The following is a 24,602-nucleotide window of genomic DNA, read 5'->3' as shown; positions in this document are numbered from 1 at the left end:
TTTTTTCTGACAAAGAAAAATGGTCAAAATATAAAAAAAACCACAGTGCTTTCAGAACTCAAATAATGCAAAGAAAACAAGTTCATAATCATTTAGAAACAACAATACTAATGTGTTAAAGACAAAAAGAGAAAAAAAGCCAGCTCACCATTTCCAGCAGAGCACGGAACCCGATCCTGACAAGATGCAGATTAGTGAAAAAAAAAAATGTTCCAGCTCCAAATGAATAAAATGAAAAACTTTAATGAAAACATTAAAAACACAATAGAACAATGCTCCATGCAGACAACACCATAACCCTAGTGAGTAAAGCTACGCGTTTCGACCAGAAAGGTCTTTGTCAAAGCTTTGACCACCAGTCTTTCACACTGCTTCTGGCGCAAAAATGTAAGCAGTTCTTCTTTGTTTGATGACTTCTGACTATCCATCATCCTCCTGATTACATTCCAGAGGTTTTCAATGGGGTTCAGGTCTGGAGATTGGGCTGCCAATGACACGGTTTTAATGTGGTGGTCTCTTAATTTTTGCCAGAGCTATATAAACACATGTTCACATTAGCCATTAAACAGACAAAACCTACAAGAAGCAAAATGATTTTAAACCCTGCTGTAACTAAATAAGTAAAAAGCAAATGTGCATTTCAATAACATATAATGACACTGTTTTTTTTATTAAAAAAAAAAAAAAGAAGCATAAAAGCCATCCCACCTGCAACTAGTTGACCCTATTTGGGATGGTCCTACACTGTCTAATATTAAAACCTTACCATGTGCCAAAATTGACACATGGTTAAGGTTAAATAACCTGTGTGAATATGGGCAGACAAAGGACTGGGTTGCGAACTCTGGACACCTCAGGCTTGGGACGCTTTTTAAATGTAATGTCCTGCTCATGTAGGCTGAGCCATGCCCTCACTTGCACAAAATGCAAAAATCTAAGACTATATATGAAGTGGGATATTTGTTTAAACATGGACATCTGGAGTTCTGGCTCACTAATGCCGAATATCATGAGTTGACATCTCTGCACCAGGCCTCTTGATGAGCTTAATGGTGAAACACGTCAAGTCAGTTGGGCTACTTTCACACTAGCGTCGGTCCGAGGTTCCCAACGCTAGCGTTGTCTCCGCCGCACAACGGGGGCAGCGGATGCATTTTTCCAGCGCATCCGCTGCCCCATTGTGAGGTGCGGGGAGGTGGGGGCGGAGTTCCGGCCGCGCATGCGCGGTCGGAAAAAGCGGACCGTCGTGAGCAAAAAACGTTACATGTAGCGTTTTTTGGTCCCGACGGTCCGCCACAACACGGCGCAACCGTCGCACAACGGTTGCGACGTGTGTCAATCCGTCGCAATACGTCGCTTAATGTAAGTCTATGGGGAAAAACGCATCCTGCAAGCACTTTTGCAGGATGCGTTTTTTCGGCAAAACGACGCATTGTGGCGGATTGCAGTTAACGCTAGTGTGAAAGTAGCCTTAACTGAAGACATTTTTCTGATCAGTACCTTGCCAATATATCAAATATATAATGGTATGCACTAGGGGACACATCTGGTCCTATATGCATGTTGGCACCGTCTTTAAAGCACATTGGGATACTTCAAGTCTATCTTGGTATTGAGTTTTTTATTTTGGGGTGTAATAGAGCATCTGATGTACAGCCACCGGTGAGCGGGTGCGCCAATGTCGTATCTTAGGATGCCAACCTCCGTGGCTAGGCAATATTGTCTTGAGATAATGAGTAGGGTGAGGTAGCTTATCTAACAATTTTTCAAGATTAACATTTCATCTTAATACCGACTTTGAGCTTGTTAATTTGTTTTATGTCAGTGTGTTTACATTAGTGTTGGTCCGGTTTTTAAGTATATTCAATAAAAGTTTAAGATTTATTGTTGGGGATCTTCACGTATTAGCCATATAGCCGCTGACAACAGATGACAAAACCTAGTTTGCTCGCAATTATACATTGTTATTAGGGTATTTTGTAACACCTTAATTTAAAATCACCTAGTGGCGAAGTCTTTGGAATGATACATGGGATCCTTACAGTGTGATGAAGCTACAAGCTGGTGTTACAGAGCTGCTTTGGTGCAGGCCTGAGATCCACACCTTCCTTAGTACTGGCTTGGGTATTCCTGGAGTGTCCATCACTGAAGTTCAGCTGGACACACACATTATTGTGATTTTGGTAATCTATGTGAGGTCAGTGGAACGTCTGCAGGGCACACTCCATAGCGATGGTTACGAGTGCGGCCGCACTAGGTACAGGGTAACATTTTTACTACCATATATACTACTATACGCGCTATGGCTTTTATGAAGGTGGAATACAAATTTATGCTGGATCCATTCTGGTTTTCTTGAAGTGAAAAAAACTGTATTGTTACATGGACATTATATATTTGTTTATTGATCCCATTACTTTTTTATTTTGGAATGCCTCATTCTCTGTTCTATGTCACAAGGTTGTGTACCTGTATTCCTCTATAACAGACGCGCGTCGAGGTGATTTTACGATATGTCTGAATAGTGTTTCAGCTGTGTAAGTTATATTTGCCAGTGCTGATTTGTTTCTGTTATTTTTCTCTACAGTTTGTCTCCAGTCTTTGCATTGTTTGTGCCATTTTATTGTTCCATGCCACGGGTGCCATTGGCTCACATATTTGGTTGGTTTCCAATCACCAATAAAACTTTGGTGTACATAGTGGGACTACAGGTAGGTAACATTTCATCTGCCATACTGCTGACATTAATTAAAATGTTGAGTCCTTGTTTAATTTATATTTTGCATTGAAAAAAAAGTATGCCTTTCAGGGACCAAGTATTTCCGAAATCTCCATGCAGGCAGTGAACTCCCTGTAGTACTTTTGGCACTAGGGTACCAGTTCTAAGCATCATAGATACTGAAGCTGATAACTTAATTTCCTTCAGACTCTGCCACTTTATATCTTCAAGTGCAAGTAGCATAAACATGAACTTCTATCATTCTGATCCTCACTTCTGCAGCCATGTAATCCTAGAACAGGGTGGCTGAGGTGATCAGCACAACTCAATGTAATAAGAATTCAATCATTGTTAATTCTCCGGAAATACAAGTATTTATTCAGGAAAACTGACAGGTCATATAATATGGGATATGTCCGTCTTGTGTATGGAATTGGACACTTTTTCTCTATATTGCTCATGTTTGGTAATCTACTATATTTTGCTATGTCAATCTTTATCCTGTTTTGCACAACAGTATATTTTATGCCTTTTAAGGGAAAATAGTCAGAAAGACCTGCTATTAACCTATAATGGTTATGATTACACAACATACAGAGATGTAGCATTGCTTCAATTAGCACACAAAAAACAATCCCGATGCAAAAAGTTAACACGTCACCTCTTAGTAATGTTAACTTTTGTAAGCAAAAGGTAGTAGAGGATAGGGCAGTGTAAAGCATTATGAATATAGCGCCATCCATTGCACCAAAATTCATTTTTTATTGATATGCAAATTATGTTCATGATTGCTCTAGTGGTTTTATCAGTGCACTTACAATCTATCTCTTTGCTTGTCCCTGTTGGCACTTCTCCTGACTCTTGATTAACAGAGGAGACAGAGACTTTGCTGCATAATGTGACCTATGCTTTCTGCTATCAATCAGGAAGTCAGGGAGCAGTGCCATGGGGAGAAGTGAAATGGAGCCTTGTCAGAGGGAAAAGTGAAACAGAGCTGTGCCAAGGGGAGAAGTGAAACGGAGCCATGTCAGGGGGAGAAGTGAAACGGAGCCATGCCAGGGGGAGAAGTGAAACGGAGCAGTGCCAGGGAGAGAAGTGAAATGGAACAGTGCCAGGGGGAGAAGTGAAACGGAGCAGGGTCGGGGGAGAAGTGAAACGGAGCAGTGCCAGGGGGAGAAGTGAAACGGAGCCATGCCAGGAGGAGAAGTGAAACAGAGCAGTGTCGGGGGAACAAGTGAAACGGAGCCGTGCCAGGCAGAGAAGTGAAATGGAGCAGTGCCAGGCAGGGAAGAGAAATGTTGCAGTGCCAGGGGTAGAAGTGAAACGGAGCCGTGCCAGGGGTAGAAGTGAAACGGAGCCGTGCCAGGGGTAGAAGTGAAACGGAGCCGTGCCAGGGGTAGAAGTGAAACGGAGCCGTGCCAGGGGGAGAAGTGAAACGGAGCTGTGCCAGGGGGAGAAGTGAAACTGAGCCGTGCCAGGGGGAGAAGTGAAACGGAGCCGTGCCAGGGGGAGAAGTGAAACGGAGCCGTGCCAGGGGGAGAAGTGAAACGGAGCAGTTTTGGGGGAAGAAGTGAAACGGAGCCGTGCCAGGGGGAGAAGTGAAATGGAGCAGTGCCAGGGGGAGAAGTGAAACGGAGCTGTGCCAGGGGAAGAAGTGAAACGGAGCACTGTCAGGGGAGAAGTGAAATGGAGCAGTGCCAGGGTGAGAAGTGAAGCGGAGCCATAGACTGCAAGTGCACTCCATAATTTCCATATCAATAAACGCTAAACTTCTATACATTGGCGGCAGCGCAGAATTAGTTATCCTTGGTAATGTTTTATACTGCACTATCCTGCACTACTTTTCCTGGCACATGGGGAATGTTACTGATCAGTTCCCTATAAAAAAAAAAGCAAAAGTCATTAAACTTTTATAGCGAGGTGTGTAGTTACACTTTTCTGCATCTGAATATTTTGCTGCATGGTGATATCTTTGTCATTTTAAGAAAATTAGTTAAGTGATTGAGTTACTATCCTGACACTTTTATTTACCCTTTTTAGCTTTTGACATCAAGTCCCTATATGCTGGTGGTTGCTATAAGTGGAGTGGTAAGTCCCCATTTGTGATAATACATATAGTGTCTACTCATCTGTCTCTAATATTTGCATACATATCCTAACTTCTACAGTAAGATCACAGTAACTCTTTTTTTTTTTACATGCACAATATGTCACAATTGATACATATAGTTTTAAGTCTCTGATGTACTACATGCTACTACTTTACAATCCTTAACCTTTTACACATACCCCAGAAGTTTAAGTTAATTATAGGCATGTTTAATTCACTTCTCATGATAGAAACACCTTTCCAAGTGTATTTTAACCCTTTCATGACCGGAGCTTTTTTCGGTTTTGGGTTTTCGTCTTTCGCTCCCCTCCTTCCCAGAGCCATAACTTTTTATTTTTCCATCAATATGGCCATGTGGGGGCAAATTTTTTGTGGGACAAGTTGTACTTTTGAATGACACCATTGGTTTTACCATGTCATGTCCAAAAAACGGGAAACAAATTCCAAGTGTGATGAAATTGCAAAAAAAAGTGCAATCCCACACTTGTTTTTTCCCGGTCATTACGAGTTCATAGACACCAAACACGTCTAGGTTCTTTTTTATCTAAGGCCCCTTTCACACATCAGTTTTTTGCCATCAGTCGCAATCCGTCGAATTTTGAAAAAACTGATCCATCGCAGATTGTGAAAAACTGATTCAACGGATCCGTTTTTTCGCCGGGTCCGACTAGCTGATTCGGCTAATTGGATTCTTAAAAAATCGGAGCATGCTCAGTTAAAGTAAACGGAATCCGACGCATCCGGCGCCATAGGCTTCCATTCTAGCAAACGACAGGCGGCAACGTTTTTTCGACGGACACAAAAAAGTTACTATGTCCTTTGTCTCCGGCGAACAACGGATGAAACGTGAGGCCATCCGTCGCAGTCCGTCGCTAATACAAGTCTATGAGAAAAAAATGGATCCGGCGGCTTCAGTCGCCGGATCCTTTTTTTTTGTCAAAATTCGACGGATCTCGACTGATGGCAAAAAACTGTTGTGTGAAAGGGGCCTTACTGGTGAAAAAAAAATCCAAACTTTGCTAAAAAAAACAAACTGTTCCTTTTTCCGATACCTGTAGCGTCTCCATTTTTCGTGATCTCGTGTTGGGTTAGGGCTTATTTTTTGCATGCCGAGCTGATGTTTTTAATGATACCATGTTGGTGGAGATATGTTCTTTTGATCACCCGTTATTGTATTTTAATGCAATGTCGCGGCGACCAAAAAATGTAATTCTGGCGTTTTGACTTTCTCGCTACGACGTTTAGCGATCAGGTTAATCCTTTTTTTTTATTGATAGCTCTGCAGATTCTGAACGCTGCGATACCAAATATGTGTATGTTTGATTTTATTTATATTGTTTTATTTTGAATTGGGTGAAAGGGGGGTGATTTGAACTTTTATATATATATATTTTTTTATATTTTTAAATATATATATTTTTACTTTTGCCATGCTTCGATAGTCTGCATGGGAGACTAGAAGCTGGCACAACTCGATCTGCTCTGCTGCATAAAGGCGATGGTCAGATCGCCTCTATGTAGTAGAATTGCTGACTTGCTATGAGCGCCGACCATTGGGTGGCGCTCACAACAATCCAGCAGTGACAACCATAGAGGTCTCCAGGAGACCTCAGGTTGTCATCCCGACACACCGGTGACCCGCAATCACGTGACGCGGGTCTCCAATGTGCGTATTTCTGGTGCGATTGCCGGAAGCGCCATTTAAATGCTGCTGTCAGCGTTTGACAGCGGCATTTAACTATTTAATAGCCACGGGCTTATCGTGATTCCACTTGCAGCTATTGCGGGCACATGTCAGCTGTTCAAAACAACTGACGTGTCCTGGGAAAGATGTGGGTTCACCGCCGGAGCCCACATCAAAGGGAGGGTGTCCGACATCAGCGTACTATTACGCCCAATGTCGGAAAGGGGTTAAGTCCTAATTAAAAAGGCTTCTTCACTCGGAGGGCAGTAGAGCTGATCTAACAGACTGGATAAGTCCTACTTATCTACGCTTTCCGAATAACCCACATGAGAGGGCGAGTCCGTTGTACAGAGAGAGTTGAGCTGGTCCCTATTTCTTTTCATCATGTCAGGAAGAAGTACCGACAACAGTTTTCTTCATCTATATAAGGACTTGTGCACAAAACGGATAGCCCTCGGACAATGCTGTTCAATAGGGCAGTGTAGATGGACAATTTTTCTTTCTTATCTGAATCTGTGTGTGGAAAAAAAATTAACAGGATGCACTAGTTTCTTCTATAAATCAAATGGGACTCTGCCATTCAAGTCTATCGGTGTGCAAAAAAAGTCAAATGCAAACAATTTTTATGGATACATTGCAATTCTGTAACACAGGAAACTGTACATGGTCTTGTAAATGGTTGATAGCTGCTGCTGTAAAAATACATCTTGCACACAGATGAAAACTTTGACAATTTTATTTTAAATGGTTTTGTTAACTTACACTAAAGGCTGTGTGTCCTTTTACCTTTTTATCCCACATGCCAGAACTGTAGGAAAATAGACACGGACTGCACATCCAAAAATCATACTTTGATTTGATCTAATGCCATCAGACAAAAATATACAAAACTGAGAATGAGGTTCTTAGTTTAACATTGTGATCAGACGGTATGAAGCCCACTACCATGTCACGGTGAACCTCTCATTGGGACCCTAGCCTGAAAGGTATGCCGCTGTGCACCAGCATGGCAGGCAACCTGGTACGTAACTGCACCAATGCTGTGAGGCTGAGTCCCCATGACTTCGGGTCACACCGCCTCGCATGCACAATAAATGAAGAAATAATCCAGCTTCACAAACCGATTCTTCTTTTTTTAGATGAAATCCATACACAGGACATAGACCACCTGTCACCATGACTTTTTATGCGCATTTCAGGTCAACACTCACCCTTAATCATGATCACAGGCACAAAACTACAAAATCACAGCAACAATGGCTGCCGCACAGCACCAAAACCAAGTGAAAGAAGCTAGAAAACTCACCTTCCACATGCTACTTATCTGTAGAAGAGACAGATGGGCCCTTGAAATCCTTTCGTTTCTGTGTTGGCTCTGGCTTGTGTTGTACTTGTGGTGTTACACAGTTAGCTAGAAGAGCTGTTTTATGAACTAGAAGTTTAATATTTTTTATTGTGGCATTACTTTTTCAAAGCTCACAGAGTGAAGAAAAAAAATGAAATCTATAGAGGCGGTGATGTATTTCCATCTGTTACTGCAGTTACTTTTTGTATTTTTACAAAACTTTACTTTTTACATATAAATTTATTTAAAGAGGCTTCACTTCATTGACGGATATGCTATTTTTGTGCCTTACATATTTTTACTTTGTGGCTCTTGTCTTCTTATTCTTTTCATTATTGATGGATACTTAACAGGATGAAACAACAATACTTAATTATTAAATTTTTGTGTCCTGTTACACCGTTTTCCTTAATATTCGGACTCGTTTACACGACTGTATAAATCGGACGAGTGCTGTCCATAGTTTTGACAGATAGCACTCATACTCATGTTATTTTATGGGGTTGTGCATATGTCCCGATTCTTTTCATCGACTGACTGCATTGAGAAGATGGAGTAACATTTTTTTCCAGGATGTCCCTCCTGACAGCATACCAAGAGGTAGTCCTTCTTATCCTCTGTAGGGACAGTAAAACACACAAGTGGTTAAATACCCCCTCCTGCCCTCACATACCAGTGTTTTTCCCTGTCTCTAGGAGCACAGATGCGTGAGAGGTGCGCCGATGCACAAAGCTTACAATTCAGGACTGGCTTAGAAGGATCGGGGAGATACTTCCTTTCCTTCCTCCTGTCAAGAGGTCGGTGGCTCCTTCCTGGGTAGAAGTCTCTCAGCCTGAATAGTCGAGCATGATGAGGCTCCTGGTTTCAGCTGCTTCCCTCCATGGAGAGCTCTCGGCTTCCTGGATCTGCCTTCCAGAGCTAGCAGTCCTCAGCTTCTGGTGACGCGTCAATGACGTGCATTCTAGGATGCAACTTACAGTTTCTCGGGGAGGCAGTGCAGAGATCTACTTTAAAAGTTTGGGCACCTCTGGTCAAAATTACAGTTATTGTAAACAGTTAGGCAAGTGGAAGATGAATTGATCTCTGAAAGGCCTAAAGTTACAGATGACAAATTTCCTTTGTATTTTAGGCAAAGAAAACTATTTTCATCTTTTACATTTGAAAAATTACAAAAAGAAAAATGAGCTGATGCAAAAGTTTGGGCATTCTGCATGGTTAGTACCTAGGAGCACTCCCCTATTAAAGTACCACAGCTTATAAACACTTTTTATAGCCATCCAAGAGTCTTTAAATTGTTGTTTGAGGGATTTTCATCCATTTTTCCTTTGAAAATTCTTCTAGTTCTGTGAGATTCCTGGGTCATCTTGCATGCACTGCTATTTTGAGGTCTATCCACAGATTATCAGTGATGTTCATATCAGGGGGACTGTGAGGGCTACTGTAAAACCTTCAGCTTGCGCCTTGTGAGGTAGTCTATTGTGAATTTTGACGTGTGTTTAGTAACATTATCCATTTGTAGAAGCCATCTTCTTTTCAACTTAAGCTTTTTTTTATATGGTGTTATGTTTGCTTCAAGAATTTGTTGAAATTTCATTAAATCTTTTCTTCCCTTTACCCGTCAAATGTTCCCTGTGCCATTGGCTGCAAACACAACCCCAAAGCATGATTGATCCTCCCCCTTGCTTGATGGTTGTTGAGATGTTCTTTTCGTGAAATTCTCCACAAATACCTTTGATCATTGTGACCAGAGAGTTCTATTTTAACCTCATCGGTCCACAGGACTTTTTTCCAAATCGATCAGGCTTCTCGAGATGTTCTTTTGCTTAGTTCTGATGCTAATTTTTTGGGTGAGGAGGCAAGAGAGATGTCCTTCTGATGATTCTTCTATGAAGGCCATATTTGTGCAGGTACTTCTGAAAAGTAGAACTATGTACTACGACACCAGATTCTGCTAAGGTGAAGGTCTTCCAGGCCTTAACTTGACCTTCGCTGTTCTTGTTAGCTGCTATTTCTTAATTACATTTTGAACTGAGGAAAGGGCAACTTGAAAACGCTTTGAAACCATGGCTGCTGTTTTTTAGCACAAGGCTAGAGGAGACTAGATTTTTATAAAGCTGGGAAATTTACATCACCTGGCCTTTCCTATCGATGATATTGAACAAGCCATAATCCTAACAAGCTAACTTTGACCAAGGTCTCAGATCTTAATTATCTGAGCACACACATCTCCAGAGGTGACCAAACTTTCGCATCAGCCCGTTTTCCTTTTTGTAATTTTTAAAATTGTATATATATGTTTATATATCGTATTTTGCGGATTATAAGACGCACACCAAATTTTGAGGAGTAAAATAGGAGAAAAACTTTTTTTTAATAAAATGGTGGTGCTTCTTATAATCCATGCATCTTATTGCTTGCTGGAAGTGGTGGCTGCTGAAGGAGGCAAGAGTGGAGCGTTGCTGCAGACTGCAGGCTTGGACGCGGGGGTGTTCGGATGTGCGGTGCGCCGCTGCGGGTGTTTGGTGCTCCGGGGGCTTTGCCAACATTTTGTGAAAGGCCAGAGCCGCCGCACTTACGTGGTTTACTATGCGGTGGACTCAGTGAAAATTGCTGCCGGGGCCGGCGCATGTACAGATGGAGATCTCGGGAGATGAGATCTCAGCGTTTATGGCTTCCCATAATTCTTTTGAACATCCTTACGCTCTAAGAAATAATTTTGTAACCCCTTAACGACTGCCGATACGCCTTTTAACGGCGGTATTTAAGGGTACTTATTCCTCAGCGCCGCTTTTTAATGGAGCTGAGAAATAAGTGTATAACGCCCCCCTAGCGTTGGAAATTCTCCAGGGTCTCAGCTACTTGGGGTAGCTGAGACCCCGGAAAACATGATTTGGGCCGGTTGTACCGACGCCAGGATTGCGATCACCGTTATTCGTGGAATAACAGTGACCTAAAAAAAAAAAAAGTCTGATTTCCTATTTGATTTCTCTCTCCTCCAATGTGATCTAGTACATCAGAGGAGAGAGCAATAGGGTCCCCAGAGTCCCCCCGGTACCTCCGGTGTGCTTGGACCCACTTCCATCCCCCAGTCCTGTCCCTCTGCCGCTGGCGTCTTCTTCCAAGTAGAAAATGGCTGACGCATACGCAGTGCGCCCGCCGAGATCTGCTGGCACGCACCTAGAAACAATAGGAAATTTTTCCTATTGGTTCATGTTGCTGACTCTGATAGACCCTATCACAGTGATCAAAATAAAAAAAATAGTGAATCAAACCCCCCTTTATCACCCCATTATTTAGGTAAAAGTAAAAAAAAAAAGTTGTTTTTTTCCATTAGGGTTGGGGCTAGGGTTGAGGTTAGGGTTGTGGTTATAGTTGGGATTACGGGTAGGGTTGAGATTGGGTTAGGGGTGTGTTGGGTTAGGATTGTGGTTAGGGTTATGGTTAGAGTTGGGATTAGGGTTAGGGGTGTGTTGGGGTTTGGGTTGGAGTTAGAATTGAGGGGTTTCCACTGTTTAGGTACATCAGAGGGTCTCCAAACGCGACATGGCGCCCACCATTGATTCCAGCCAATTTTGCGTTCAAAAAGTAAAACGGTGCTCCCTCCCTTCTGAGCCCTGCCATGCCATCAAACAGTGCCTTTCCCCCACATACGGGGTATCTGCGTACTTGCACAATAAATTTTGTGGTCCATTTTCTTCTGTTACCCTTTTTTCCTTCCACATTGCTCGTGAAGCACCTGAAGGGTTAATAAACTTCTTGAATGTGGTTTTGAGCACCTTGAGGGGTGCAGTTTTTAGAATAGTGTCACTTTTGGTTATTTTCTGTTATATTGACCCCCCAAACTCACTTCAAATGTGAGGCGGTCCCTAAAAAAATGGTTTGTAAATTTTGTTGGAAAAATGAGAAATTGCTGGTCAACTTTTAACCCGTATAACGTCCTAAGAAAAAAAAATTATGTTTCCAAAATTGTGCTGATGTAAAGTTGACATGTGGAAAATGTTATTTAGTAACTGTTTTGTGTGGCACCATACTCTGATTTAAGAGTACAAAAAATAAAAGTTTGCAAATTGCAAAATTGTCAACATTTTTGCTAAATTTCCGTTTTTTTTAAATAAATAAATGCAAATTATAGCAAAGAAATTTTACGACTATCGTGAAGTACAATATGTCGCGAAATCTCAGAATCAGTGGGATAAGTTGAAGCGTTCCAGAGCTATAACCTCATAATGTGACAGTGGTCATAATTGTAAAAATTAGCTTGGTCATTAAGTACCAAATTGGCTTGTTCACTAAGGGGTTAAAAAATACTATTCCACATGGTCATCTTGGAACCTATTTCTTGCCTCAAGTCTGACTACCCCCTTCTTAGGTAAAAAGCTTTATTATATGCCAAGAAGTACGAGTACAATTACATATTTAACTAAGCAAATTGAAAATTGTTTTATTAAAAATATTGTTTCAATAATAATAATAATAATTTTATTTATATAGCACCAACATATTCCGCTGCGCTTTACAAATTATAGAGGAGATTTGCACAGACAATAGACATTACAGCATAACAGAAATCACAGTTCAAAACAGATACCAAGAGGAATGAGGGCCCTGCTCGCAAGCTTACAAACTATGAGGAAAAAGGGGAAACACGAGAGGTGGATGGTAACCAGGGCCGTATTTAGAGTTTCTGCTGCCCTAGGCACTTTTCGTGCTGCCTCCCCCATTGGTGAGTATGACTAATGCAGACACTATCGGCAGTGACTTAGGCTACTTTCACATCAGCGATTTTTGACATTTGCGGCAGATCCGGCAGTTTTTCCGCATCCGTAACGGATCACTTATGGCAACACTGTGTTCGGCCTCATTCATTCCCTATGGGACTTGTGGCACTTGCGGTTTTGCTGCGATCCGGCAAATGCGGTACTTGCAGCAACAGGAAAAAAAAATGCTGCTACCAGTGGTTTTTTTTGTCTCACCTCAAGTGCCGCACATGTCCGCAAGTCCCATAGGGAATGAATGAGGCCGAACGCAGAGTTGCTGGCCCGTAAGTGATATGTTACGCGACAGATGCGGAAAAACTGCAGTATCTGCCGCGAACGGAGAAAATCGCTGATGTGAAAGTAGCCTTAGCAAACCTTTCCATTAGTTGTCATGTGAGAATCTGGTGGATCTCATACACCGTACATAGTCATTTGATTCTGCCACGGTTGCAAGGTTTGGCTGACAGATTTTTAAGGGGAACCTGTCAGTCGATTCATATTACCAAAACCATGGGCAGCATCACTCAGACTGCAAACAGGGACATTTATCTCTACAATGCTCGGACGTTTCAGAGAGAATAGTTTGAAGAGCTGGATGGGTAATTTAGTGATAGAACTGACTAATCTGGTGCTATCGTCTGTTGGCTTCTCACTCCATGTCTCTAAATCAGGGGTAGGCAATTTATTTTCCCGAGGGGCCAGATGAAAGACCATGACTGTTGTGGAGGCTGAACCAATAGCATGAAAATAATTCTCAATATTAATTAATATTAATTGTATCACTTAATATTGAGCAGAATTAAGTATGCTGACACCCCCCTATATATCTTTAAACCCCCCACAGCCCCTTATATACAGCATGAGCCCCACACAGCCTCCCCATATACAGCATGAGCCCCACACAGCCTCCCTATATACAGCATGAGCCCCACACAGCCTCCCCATATACAGCATGAGCCCCACACAGCCACCCTATATACAGCATGAGCCCCACACAGCCTTCCTATATACAGCATGAGCCCCACACAGCCTCCACATATACAGCATGAGCCCCACACAGCCTCCACATATACAGCATGAGCCCCACACAGCCACCCCAAATACTGCATGAGCCCGACACAGCCTCCCTATATACAACATGAGCCCCACACAGCCTCCCTATATACAACATGAGCCCCACACAGCCTCCCTATATACAACATGAGCCCCACACAGCCACCCTATATACAGCATGAGCCCCACACAGCCTCCCTATATACAGCATGAGCCCCAAACAGCCTCCACATATACAGCATGAGCCCCACACAGCTTCCCCATATACAGCATGAGCCCCACACAGCCTCCCCATATGCTGCAAGAGCCCCACACAGCCTCCCCATATACTGCATGAGCCCCACACAGCCTCCCTATATACAGTATGAGCCCCACACAGCCTCCCCATATACAGCATGAGACCAGCCTCTCATCTCTCCTCAGCAGCCTCCCCTCTCCAGCCTCTCATCTCTCCTCACCAGCCTCTCATATCCTCCCCTTAGCAGCCTCCCCTCTCCTCACTCACATCAGCAGCCTCTCATCTCCTCACCAGCCTCTCATCTCCTCTCCTCAGCAGCCTCCCCTCACCAGCCTCTCATCTCCTTTCCAGCCTCTCATCTCCTTTCCAGCCTATCATCTCCTTTCCAGCCTCTCATCTCCTTTCCAGCCTCTCATTTCCTTTCCAGCCTCTCATCTCCTCTCCTTTCCAGCCTCTCATCTCCTCTCATCTCCTTTCCAGCCTCTCATCTCCTTTCCAGCATCTCATCTCCTTTCCAGCCTCTCCTCTCCTTTCCAGCCTCTCTTCTCCTTTCCAGCTTCTCATCTCCTCTCCTTTCCAGCCTCTCATCTCCTTTCCAGCCTCTCCTCTCCTTTCCAGCCTCTCCTCTCCTTTTCAGCCTCTCATCTCCTCTCCAGCCTCTCATCTCCTTTCCAGCCTCTCATCTCCTCTCCTTACCAGCCTCTCATCACCTCTTCTTACCAGCCTCTCATCTCCTCTCCTTAGCAGCCTCCCCCCTCCTCACTCACATCAGCAGACTCCCGTCTCCTCTCTCACCTCACTCCTCTCTGCAGCTTCCTCTGAGTCCTCACACACTGCCCGCCTCCTCTCCCTGCTCACCGCCGACTTCAGTATATTCTCCCACAAACATGACCTGCTTCGCTGCAGTCTGCTCCAGTGCTCCTACATTAAGAAGAGCGTGCAGCGTGTCACATGACCAGCGTCAGGACCATGATGCACTTGGGCCTGCTGCTGCTTAAAGGTACAGCACCCATTTCTGCCCCATACAGTAGTCAGGGCAGTAATGCCCTGATGGCAGCCCTGCGCCCGAGACCCCCTCCCCCCCCAGCAGCCAGGACTGAGGTGGGTGGGTGGGGTGACCCCGGACTTTAAAAAAAGAAAAAAATATATATATTTAAACTTGCTCAGGTGCCGCCCCCCGCATCGTCTTGCCCTAGGCATGTGCCCTCAAGTGCCCAGTGGCAAATACGGCCCTGATGGTAACAATTGCTTTCGTTGTTCAGGCCAGCCATAGTGTAAGGGTCGGGTGTTCATGTAAAGCTGCATGAACCAGTTAACAGCCTAAATATGTAACAGTACAGACACAGAGGGCTATTAACTGCATAAAGCGTATGAGAACATGATGCGAGGAACCTGATTATGGTTTAAGTTTTTTGAATGGACCACACAGGGATAGTTAGGTTAATGCGTTGAGGCGGTAGGCCAGTCAGAACAAATGCAGTTTTAGGGCATGCTTAAACCTGTGGGGATTAATCGTATTAACCTGGGTAGTGCATTCCAAAGAATTGGCGCAGCACGTGAAAAGTCTTGGAGATGCGAGTGGGAGGTTCTGATTATTGAGGATGCTAACCTCAGGTCATTAGCAGAACGGAGAGCATGGGTAGGGTGGTAGACTGAGACCAGGGAGGAGATGTAGGGTGGCGCTGAGGTATGGAGTGCTTTGTGGATGAGGGTAATAGTTTTGTACTGGATTCTGGAGTGGATGGGTAACCAGTGTAATGACTGGCACAGGGTAGAGGCATCGGTGTAACGGTTGGTGAGGAATGTAATCCTGGCAGCAGCATTCAGGACAGATTAGAGCGGGGGAGAGTTTGGTTAAGAGGGAGGCCGATTAGTAAAGAGTTACAATAGTCCAGATGAGAATGAATAAGTGAAACAATAAGAGTTTTTGCAGAGTCGAAAGTAAGAAAAGGGCGAATTCTAGAAATGTTTTTGAGATGCAGATAAGAAGAGCGAGCCAGTGATCGGATGTGGGGGGTAAATGAAAGCTCAGAATCAAGTATGACCCCAATAAGAATGATCTTTTCCCCTGTCCATACTCTCCACGTTTATCTGAGCCATCCGTCTCCTATGCCCTTTTCTTTCCTTACTTTTACTTCTTCATTCCTCTCCTCTTGCACTAACCCTTTTTTTTCTCTGTTGATTCTTCTTTGGATATAACTTCTTACTTAATTGTTTAACTGAACAAGTTTTAGATCACTCTGTTATGTTTTATTATTCACATTATTGACTATATTCCCATTCCCAAAAATTGTTAAAAAATCCCTCAAATAAAAAGAATAGTGTTGAAAATGCCAGTGGGGTCAAAATATTCGCTGACCCCACTAGATGATTTCGCTGAGTGTAGTTAGCAAAATAGGGCCACTTTTTGGGGATTTGAAAGCTTAGAGACTCTGCAAGTGGCAACCACAAACTATAACTGCCAAATTTGTGTTCCAAAAACCAAATAGCGATTTTTTTTTCCATTCTGATCCCTGTCCTGTGCACAAATAGTACTTTTCAACCGCATATCAGGTATTGCTAGATTCAGAAGAAGTTGCTGTATGAATGTTTGGGTTCATTACTTCCTATAATTCCTTGTGAAAATTAAAAAAAATGGGGCTAAACAACATTTTCATGAAAAAAAGAAGGCATTTATCTATTTCACGTCCCAATGTTACAAAATAATGAGAAGCAATTGGGGGTTCTATATGCTCAACACACCCATAGATTAATTCTTTGGGTAATGTAGTTTCCAAAGGCTATGTGCCCACATTGCAGAAATGCTGTGGAAATGTCCGCAGCACTTCCGCAACTCCCTGCTGTGGGTAAAATGCCTGCGAAATTCGCATGCGTTTTCCTGCAAAACACAAGCATTTTACAAGCGTTTTTAGCTTGCAGAATGCTTGCACTTTTCCAAGTGATTTGAAGCATCGCTTGGAAAAGTAACTGACAGGTTGGTCACACTTGTCAAGCATAGTGCCTATGCAGCATCAATAGTAAAAGATAGAATGTTAAAAAAAAAAAATTTAAAATATGGTTATTCTCACCTTCCGACGGCCCCCGATCTCCTCAGCGGCGCTCCCGGTACATTCCTTTCCCAGGGATGCATTGCGCGAAGGACCTTTGTGATGTCACGGTTGCGTGACCTCGACATCATCCCAGGTGATTCGCACAAATCGCGCATCCCTGGGAACGGAAGCCGCCGCGTGCTATGCTGAGAGGCGGGAGGACTCCGGGGCCATCGGGAGGTAATTATATCCCTATTTTTTATTTTAATTCTTTTTTTTCACAGGAATATGGTACCCAGGGCCTGAAGGAGAGTCTCCTTTCCTCCACACCTTCACATGAAGCGCTCACTTTATGCATGGTGGGCATAGCCACATGCGTAAAGTGAGCGTTTCAATGCAATCCTATGGCGGCAGAATCGTCGCGATTCCCCAGAAATAATGAACATGCTGCGGAGTTTACCGCTATGCGATTCCGCAGCGGGAAAATCCGCAGCATGGGCCCAGAAACTGCGAAATCCCATAAGATTGCATGGTAATGCTTTTTTTAAGCGTTTCCACTGCGGCAAAAATGCAGCGGAAATGCAAAAAAAATGCAACGTGGGCACACAGCCTAAGGCTATGTGCCCACATTGTGGATTACTGTGTGAATTTTTCCGCTCAGTTTTTGAAAAATCCGCGGATTTCCAGCGGTTTTTGTGAGGATTTCACCTGCGTTTTAACACCTGCGGATTCCTATTGAGGAGCAGGTGTAAAACGCTGCGGAATCCGCACAAAGAATTGACATGCTGCTGAAAATAAACTGCAGCGTTTCCGCGCCGTATTTTCCGCTGCATGTGCACTGCGGATTTTGTTTTCCATAGGTTTACAGGGTACTGTAAACCGGATGGAAAACTGCTGCGAATCCGTAACATGTGCACATACCTTAAATGGAGTCATTTGTAGGAGGTTACTGCTCTTCTGGCAGTACAAGCGCTCTACAAATATGGCATGATGCCCATATAACACAACGGATATCATACAAGCACCGTCTATTTTCCAAAACGGCACATCTTAATTTTGGAGCTCTACTGTGTGCACAAACAGTAGTTTTTACTCAATATATATGGCATCAGCATATTCAGGAGAAATTGAACAATTGGTGGTCCATTTTCTCCCATTGTCCCTTGTGAAAATTAAACATTTGGGACTTAACCCCTTTCTGGCATTGGACATACGATTCCGTCCATGTGGGGTGGGACTTAATTCCCATGGACGGAATAGTACGTCCAATGCGATCAGCCGCGCTCCCGGGAAAAGCTCGGCTGATTGCTGCCAGGTGTCAGCTGATTGTCAGCTGATTCTCACAGCTGACACCCGGCACCAATTTTTTGCCAAATTTCCGCTTATTTTCATAAATAAACACAAGTCATATCAAAGAAATTTTAACACTAACATGAAGTACACAATGTCATGAAAAGTAATCTCAGAATCAGCGGGATCCGTTGAGCTATAACCTCATAAAGTGACAGTGGTCAGAATTGTAAAAATTGGCTTGGTCATTAAGGTCAAAATTGGCTCAGTCACTAAGGGGATAAAGCTGCTTTGTTTTTTTCATATTTCCTGATAATTGGCTTTGACAAAACTTCATATATGGATTTTCCGCATCTATTGCAATTCTTTGGGGAAAATCTGCACTTAAAACTCCGCGTACTCCAAGAGAAGTGGTCATGTTGAGAATTTCAGGCTTGTTCCGCAGGTCAAGTTTACAGTGTTGCATGAGATTTCTATAAATCCTGTCCAATATCTTCTTATATAGAACACCTGATTAAACACCCTGAGTGTGCAGGGTCAATGCCCAGGTGCCTGACCTCACACCATTCTGCACCTGACCAGGTGCCCTAAATCTCTTTCATTAACTTTTATTTTGGAAATAGAAAATACCATGGGCAGTTTTCTGTAGAAGTGTTTCTTCCTGTTTTTACACAGCACTCACTGTACTGAATGTGAGAATATCACTGTTGTGAAATTCTGAACATGTTAGCCTAAAACCCTGGCAGATCTATACAGTATATCCGACTCATCTAGAAGATTGTATCAGTAGAAACATTTGGGTGTAACAGAAAAATATGAAAATATGTACATTATTATTCGCTCTATTAATAAGACGATTAATTTGTTTTTTTCCACTACTTCTCCTCTATACAATTTTAGTTTTGTATACATTTAAAGTGACTATATAATTTATATAATTTCTATTAGGTTTCTATTTTGGTGTGTAGTTCTTCTACACATCAATGCATAATAAAATAGCAAAGAAAAAAGTTCAATGTGCTTGAAAGTATGCCTCATATTATGAGCATAGGCGATTATCGCCATATACATGTAAATAGGTACATATTGAGAATATAGATTTTTTTTTTTACTATTGCGTCTATTATTTGTAAATCTGACAATTTTACATGTACCTATTTCACTATATATATATATATTTATATATATATATATATATATATATATATATATATATATATATTTATATATATTATCCAGAAAAATGAAGGCAGCACTCCAATAGAAAAAATAAAAGTGGTTTATTGGCCCATGTGCGACGTTTCAGTCCAGGATGTGGACCTTTCTCAAGCATGAGGTTTGGTATATAACTGGAAGGATTTTCTGCACCCTTTGTTTTCTTTTGGTGCTGCTTTTTGTTTTATATACTAGATGGTAGCCCGATTCTAACGCATCGGGTATTGTAGAATATGTATGTAGTTTATTTATGAAGATTTCAGAATAATGTAATGAATACACAGGATTTGGCCGGCCGGGTGCGACCAATTGGCGAAGCGTGGTTCAAATCCCGCGCCAATTCACAGCCGGACTGCGTCTGTCGCTGATTGTTCACGGCTGGGCACGACCAATCAGTGAAGCCAGGGCCGGCTCCAGGTTTTTGAGGGCCCCGGGCAAAAGAGTCTTACAGCCCATGTAGCATATAACACAGCCCACGTAGTATATAGCACAGCCCACGTAGTATATAGCACAGCCCACGCAGTATATAACACAGTCCACATAGTATATAACACAGCCACGTAGTATATTGCACAGCCACGTAGTATATTGCACAGCCACGTAGTATATTGCACAGCCCACGTAGTATATAGCACAGCCCACGTAGTATATAGCACAGCCCACGCAGTATATAACACAGCCCACGCAGTATATAACACAGCCCACGCAGTATATAATACAGCCCACGTAGTATATAGCAATGTGGGCACCATATCACTGTTAAAAAAAAGAATTAAAATAAAAAATAGTTATATACTCACCTTCCGGCGGCCCCCGGATCCATCCCAGGCCTTTAGCAATGCTCCTCGCGACGCTCCGTTCCCAGTAATGCCTTGCGACAATAACCCATGATCATGTAGCGGTCTCGTGAGACTGCTACGTCATCTGGGGTCATTGCCGCAATGCATTCTTGGGACCGGAGCGTCGCTAGGGGTGGGAAAGGCTGCCGCGGACGCCGGAAGGTGAGAATATAATGTTTGTTTTTTTATATTATTATTTTTAACATTATATGTTTTTACTATTGGTGCTGCATAAGCAGCATCAATAGTAAAAAGTTGGTCACACTTACAGGGGTATTGGCAGCGTTAACGGACTGCGGTATGTGGGCGCTGACTGGAGGGGAGTATGGAGGGGGCACTGACTGGAGGGGAGTAGGGAGGGCCCAATTCGCGGCCGGTCTGTGCTTGTCGCCCAGCCGGCCGCGACCAATCAGCGACGCGCGATTTCCGTGACAGAGAGACAGACAGACAGACGGAAGTGGACCTTAGACAATTATATATATATATATATATATATATATATATATATATATATATATATATATATATATATATATATATATATAGATACTATACTATTCACACACACACACATATATATATATATATATATATGTGTGTGTGTGTGTGTGTGTTTCATGTGACACATCAAACTTATTGAGAATTTCACAAGAAAAACAATGGTGTTCTTGGTTTTAACGTAACTTTATTCTTTCATGAGTTATTTACAAGTTTATGACCACTTAAAAAATGTGTTCAAAGTGCTGCCCCTTGTGTTGGATTGTCAATGGAACCCTCTTCTCCCACTTTTGACACACTGATAGCAGAAGAAATGCTAGCACAGGCCTCCAGTATCCGTTGTTTCAGATGCTGGGGTCATCTGAAGGCAACTGTCTATGCTGTGAAGATACGAGATGTGCAGCATCTGAAACAATGGATACTGGAAGCCTGTGCTAGCATTTTTTCTGCAGTGTTGCTATCAGTGTGTCAAGAGTGGGAGAAGAGGGTTGCATTGACAATTCAACACAGTGGGCAGCACTTTGAACTCATTTTATAAGTGGTCATAAACTTATAAATAATTCATGAAAGAATAAAGTTACGTTAAAACCAAGCACACCATTGTTTTTCTTGTGAAATTCTCAATAAGTTTGATGTGTCACATGACCCTCTTCACATTGGAAAAAATAAAGTTGGATCTAAAATGGCCGACTTCAAAATGGTCACCATGTTCACCACCCATCTTGAAAAGTTTTCCTCCTCCCATATACTAATGTGCCACAAACAGGAAGTTGATATCACCAACCATTCCCATTTTATTTAGGTGTGTCCATATATATGGCCCACCCTGTATATATACACACCGTATTTTTTTGGGACTGAAACGCACCAAACCATAAGACGTACCCAGGTTTTAGAGGAGGAAAAAAAAATATAGTAGCAAAAAAAATGTGGTCAATTGTGAACTAATATCCCCTATCCTGGTATATACATGTCCCCAATCCAGGTATACATGGGCCTTCTCATCACCATCCTGGTATACATGGCCCCATCATGCCCATCCTGGTATGCATGGCCCCCTCATTCCTATCTTGGTCTGCATGGCCCCCTGATCCCTATCCTGATATGCATGGCCCCCTGATCCCTATCCTGATATGCATGGCCCCCTTATCCCTATCCTGGTATGCATGAACCCCTCATGCCGATTCTGGTATGCATGACCATCTCATGCCTATCCTGGTATGCATGGCCCCCTCATCCCTATCCTGGTATGCATGGCCTCCCATCCCTATCCTGGTATGCATGGCCCGTCATCCCTATCATGGTATGCATGGGCTCTTCATCCCCATCCTGGTATGCATGGGCCACATGAGCAAAACATTTAAAAAAGTCTACTTTCCTTTCCTACGCTCCCTCACGGCATTCTGTTCTGATGCCAGCAGCTGATATAAGCTTGTAAGCAGCGCATGGCAGTGACGTCATGCACTATATACAAGCAGAGGACAGCTGCCGGAACACTCGCTGCTCCCCACACGCATGACTATGGGCATGTAGAGCAGTAAATATTCATTTCACTTTAATAGCGGACACAGTAGCCACATCTGCCAGCTTACTGCAGCTGCCGGGCGATCACGTATGCTGGCTACTAAAGGGAATGAATATTCACTGCTCTCTACTCCCATAAGCGTGGGGAGCAGTGAATATTCATTCTCTTTAATAGCGGGCACACGTTATTACCAAGCATAAGCAGAAAGCTGGTGGCTGCGGCTACTGTGCCCGCCATTAAAGTGAAATGAATATTCACTGCTCCCCACGCCTATGGGAGTGGAGAGCAGTGAACAGTCATAACCTTTAGTAGCAGGCACATGTGATCTTCTGGCAGCTGCAGGAAGCCGGCAGCTGGGCGATCAAGTGTACCCGCTATTAAAGGAAATGATTCCATCTCTTGGCGTCAGCTTCAGTGCATAGAGGTGGGAGGAAATATGGGCATAGAAAACAGTGAACATTCCTTTCTCTTTAGCATTGTGCATTGGGGATAGCTAATAGCCGGCTCCAGCCTCCTGTGACCCGCCGAGATCTGCCGGCCGGTACCCGACAACATTAGGAGATTTTTCCTATTGGTTCATTTTGATCACTGTGATACACTGTATCGCAGTGATCAAAATAGAAAAATAGTAAATCAAACGGCCCTTTGTCATCCCCTTAGTTAAGTAAAAATAATAAAATAAAATAAAAATCTTTTTTTCCAGTCTTTGCAGTTAGGGTTAGGGTTGGGCTAGGGATAGGGTTGGGGCTAGGGTTAGTGTTATTTTGGGGTTAGGGTTGTTAGGGTTACGGTTGTGTTGTTGGGGTTAGGGTGGTGTTGGGATTAGGGTAGTGTTGGGGTTAGGGCGGTGTTGAGGTTAGGGTTGTGTTGGGATTATGGTTGTGGTTAGGATTGGGTTTAGTGTGTGTTAGGGTTGGAGTTAAAATTGGGGGGTTTCCACTGTGTAGGTACATCAGGGGGTCTCCGAACACGACATGGCACCCTCCACTGATTCCAGCCAATTTCGTGTTAAAAAGGTAAAACATTGCTCCCACCTTCTGATCCGTCATGCGCCCAAACAATGGCTTCCCCCACAAACGGGGTAATAAACACAAGTCATATCAAAGAAATTTTACCACTAACATGAATACAATGAGTACAATGTGTCACAAACAAAACAATCTCAGAATCAGTGGAATCCGTTGAAAGCATTCCAGTATTATAACCCCATAAAATGAGCTGCTCCGTCGCTACCACTCCCCCACTTCTCCCATCCACAGTGGATACTTAAGGACTATAAACCTCCCCATTTTCCTCTAAACTTTTGGAGGAAAAAAGTGAGTCTTATAGTCCAAAAAATACGGTATATATGCATTGTGAGATTACCAGTGTGCTTGAAATTGTTGTCTTATAAATTTCTGACTATTCAATCATATTTATATATATATTTTCAATAAAAACTAATTGTTTAGCAAAAAAAAAAAAAACCCACCTTTTTTCTTTAATTTATTTGGAGTGGCTTATCGGTCTTTCGTAAAACTAAATATGTACCGTACTTGTTGATCAATTCATTCACTGGAGAACAGTAGAATGATGCACTAGAGCGGTATTTCCCAAACCCCATCCTCTCAAACCCCAACACATCATGTTTTCAGAATTTCCTTATTATTGCACAGGAGAGAGAATGCTTGACAGGTTCTTATGCCTTAATAATAAATCCATAACTTGTGCAATATGAAGGAAATCCTGAAAGCATGAAGTGTTGTGGGGGCCGTGAGGACTGAAATTTTGGAAACACTGGTCTAGAAGCTCACACTGTAGTATCGCCAGCAGCGCGAAAAATAAACTAATACAAGTATAGATATTTCATAAATCTTATTTACCCCCCCCCCCCCCCCCCCCACACACACACACACACACACATACAAAAATTGTCTTGATTTGGTAGATTATCCTCGGATAGTTGTCATAGATGCGGTAGTTTTAGTGCAGACTTTTGGCATCTTATTTGGAATTACACAGTCATACGAAGATATTAAAGAGAAGTGATTAGAAACCTTATCACAAATCATTGGAGCTCTAATGGACCGTATTACAGAAGTTTGTGACTTTGGAAATGTAGATGAGGGAGTGAGACCCCATTATGATAACATATTTCTCCATGAGACTACTTTTCTTGCAGGACTGTGGAGTCGTAAGCCGAATCTTTGACTCCTCGTTATCCCCGACTCCGACCCCGACTCCTGCATACATGGCTCTGTTTGTGATGCATTTACTGTAATAAAATGGTAACATCAGGCTTTTGATCATTATTTTGATAC

General features: G+C 42.9%; 1 protein-coding gene across 3 annotated transcripts in view; it reads left to right on the top strand.

Annotated features, from left to right (window-relative positions):
• The window catches only part of UBAC2 (UBA domain containing 2), a 249,802-nt gene that overhangs the window by 153,168 nt on the left and 72,032 nt on the right, over nucleotides 1-24,602 (top strand). For all 3 annotated transcript variants that reach the window (XR_013223960.1, XM_077297117.1, XM_077297118.1), the window contains exons 6-7: nucleotides 2,588-2,711; nucleotides 4,760-4,807. Coding sequence is in view for 2 of the 3 variants with exons in the window: in XM_077297117.1 (XP_077153232.1) it covers nucleotides 2,588-2,711; nucleotides 4,760-4,807 (172 nt within the window). In the remaining variant the exon portion in view is untranslated. The remainder of the gene's footprint in view (nucleotides 1-2,587; nucleotides 2,712-4,759; nucleotides 4,808-24,602) is intronic.

Source organism: Ranitomeya variabilis, chromosome 3, assembly GCF_051348905.1.
Source record: "Ranitomeya variabilis isolate aRanVar5 chromosome 3, aRanVar5.hap1, whole genome shotgun sequence".
Classification (NCBI taxonomy): domain Eukaryota; kingdom Metazoa; phylum Chordata; class Amphibia; order Anura; family Dendrobatidae; genus Ranitomeya; species Ranitomeya variabilis.
The sequence above is the reverse complement of the archived record's forward strand: the minus strand, read 5'-3'. Positions and strand labels throughout refer to the sequence as shown.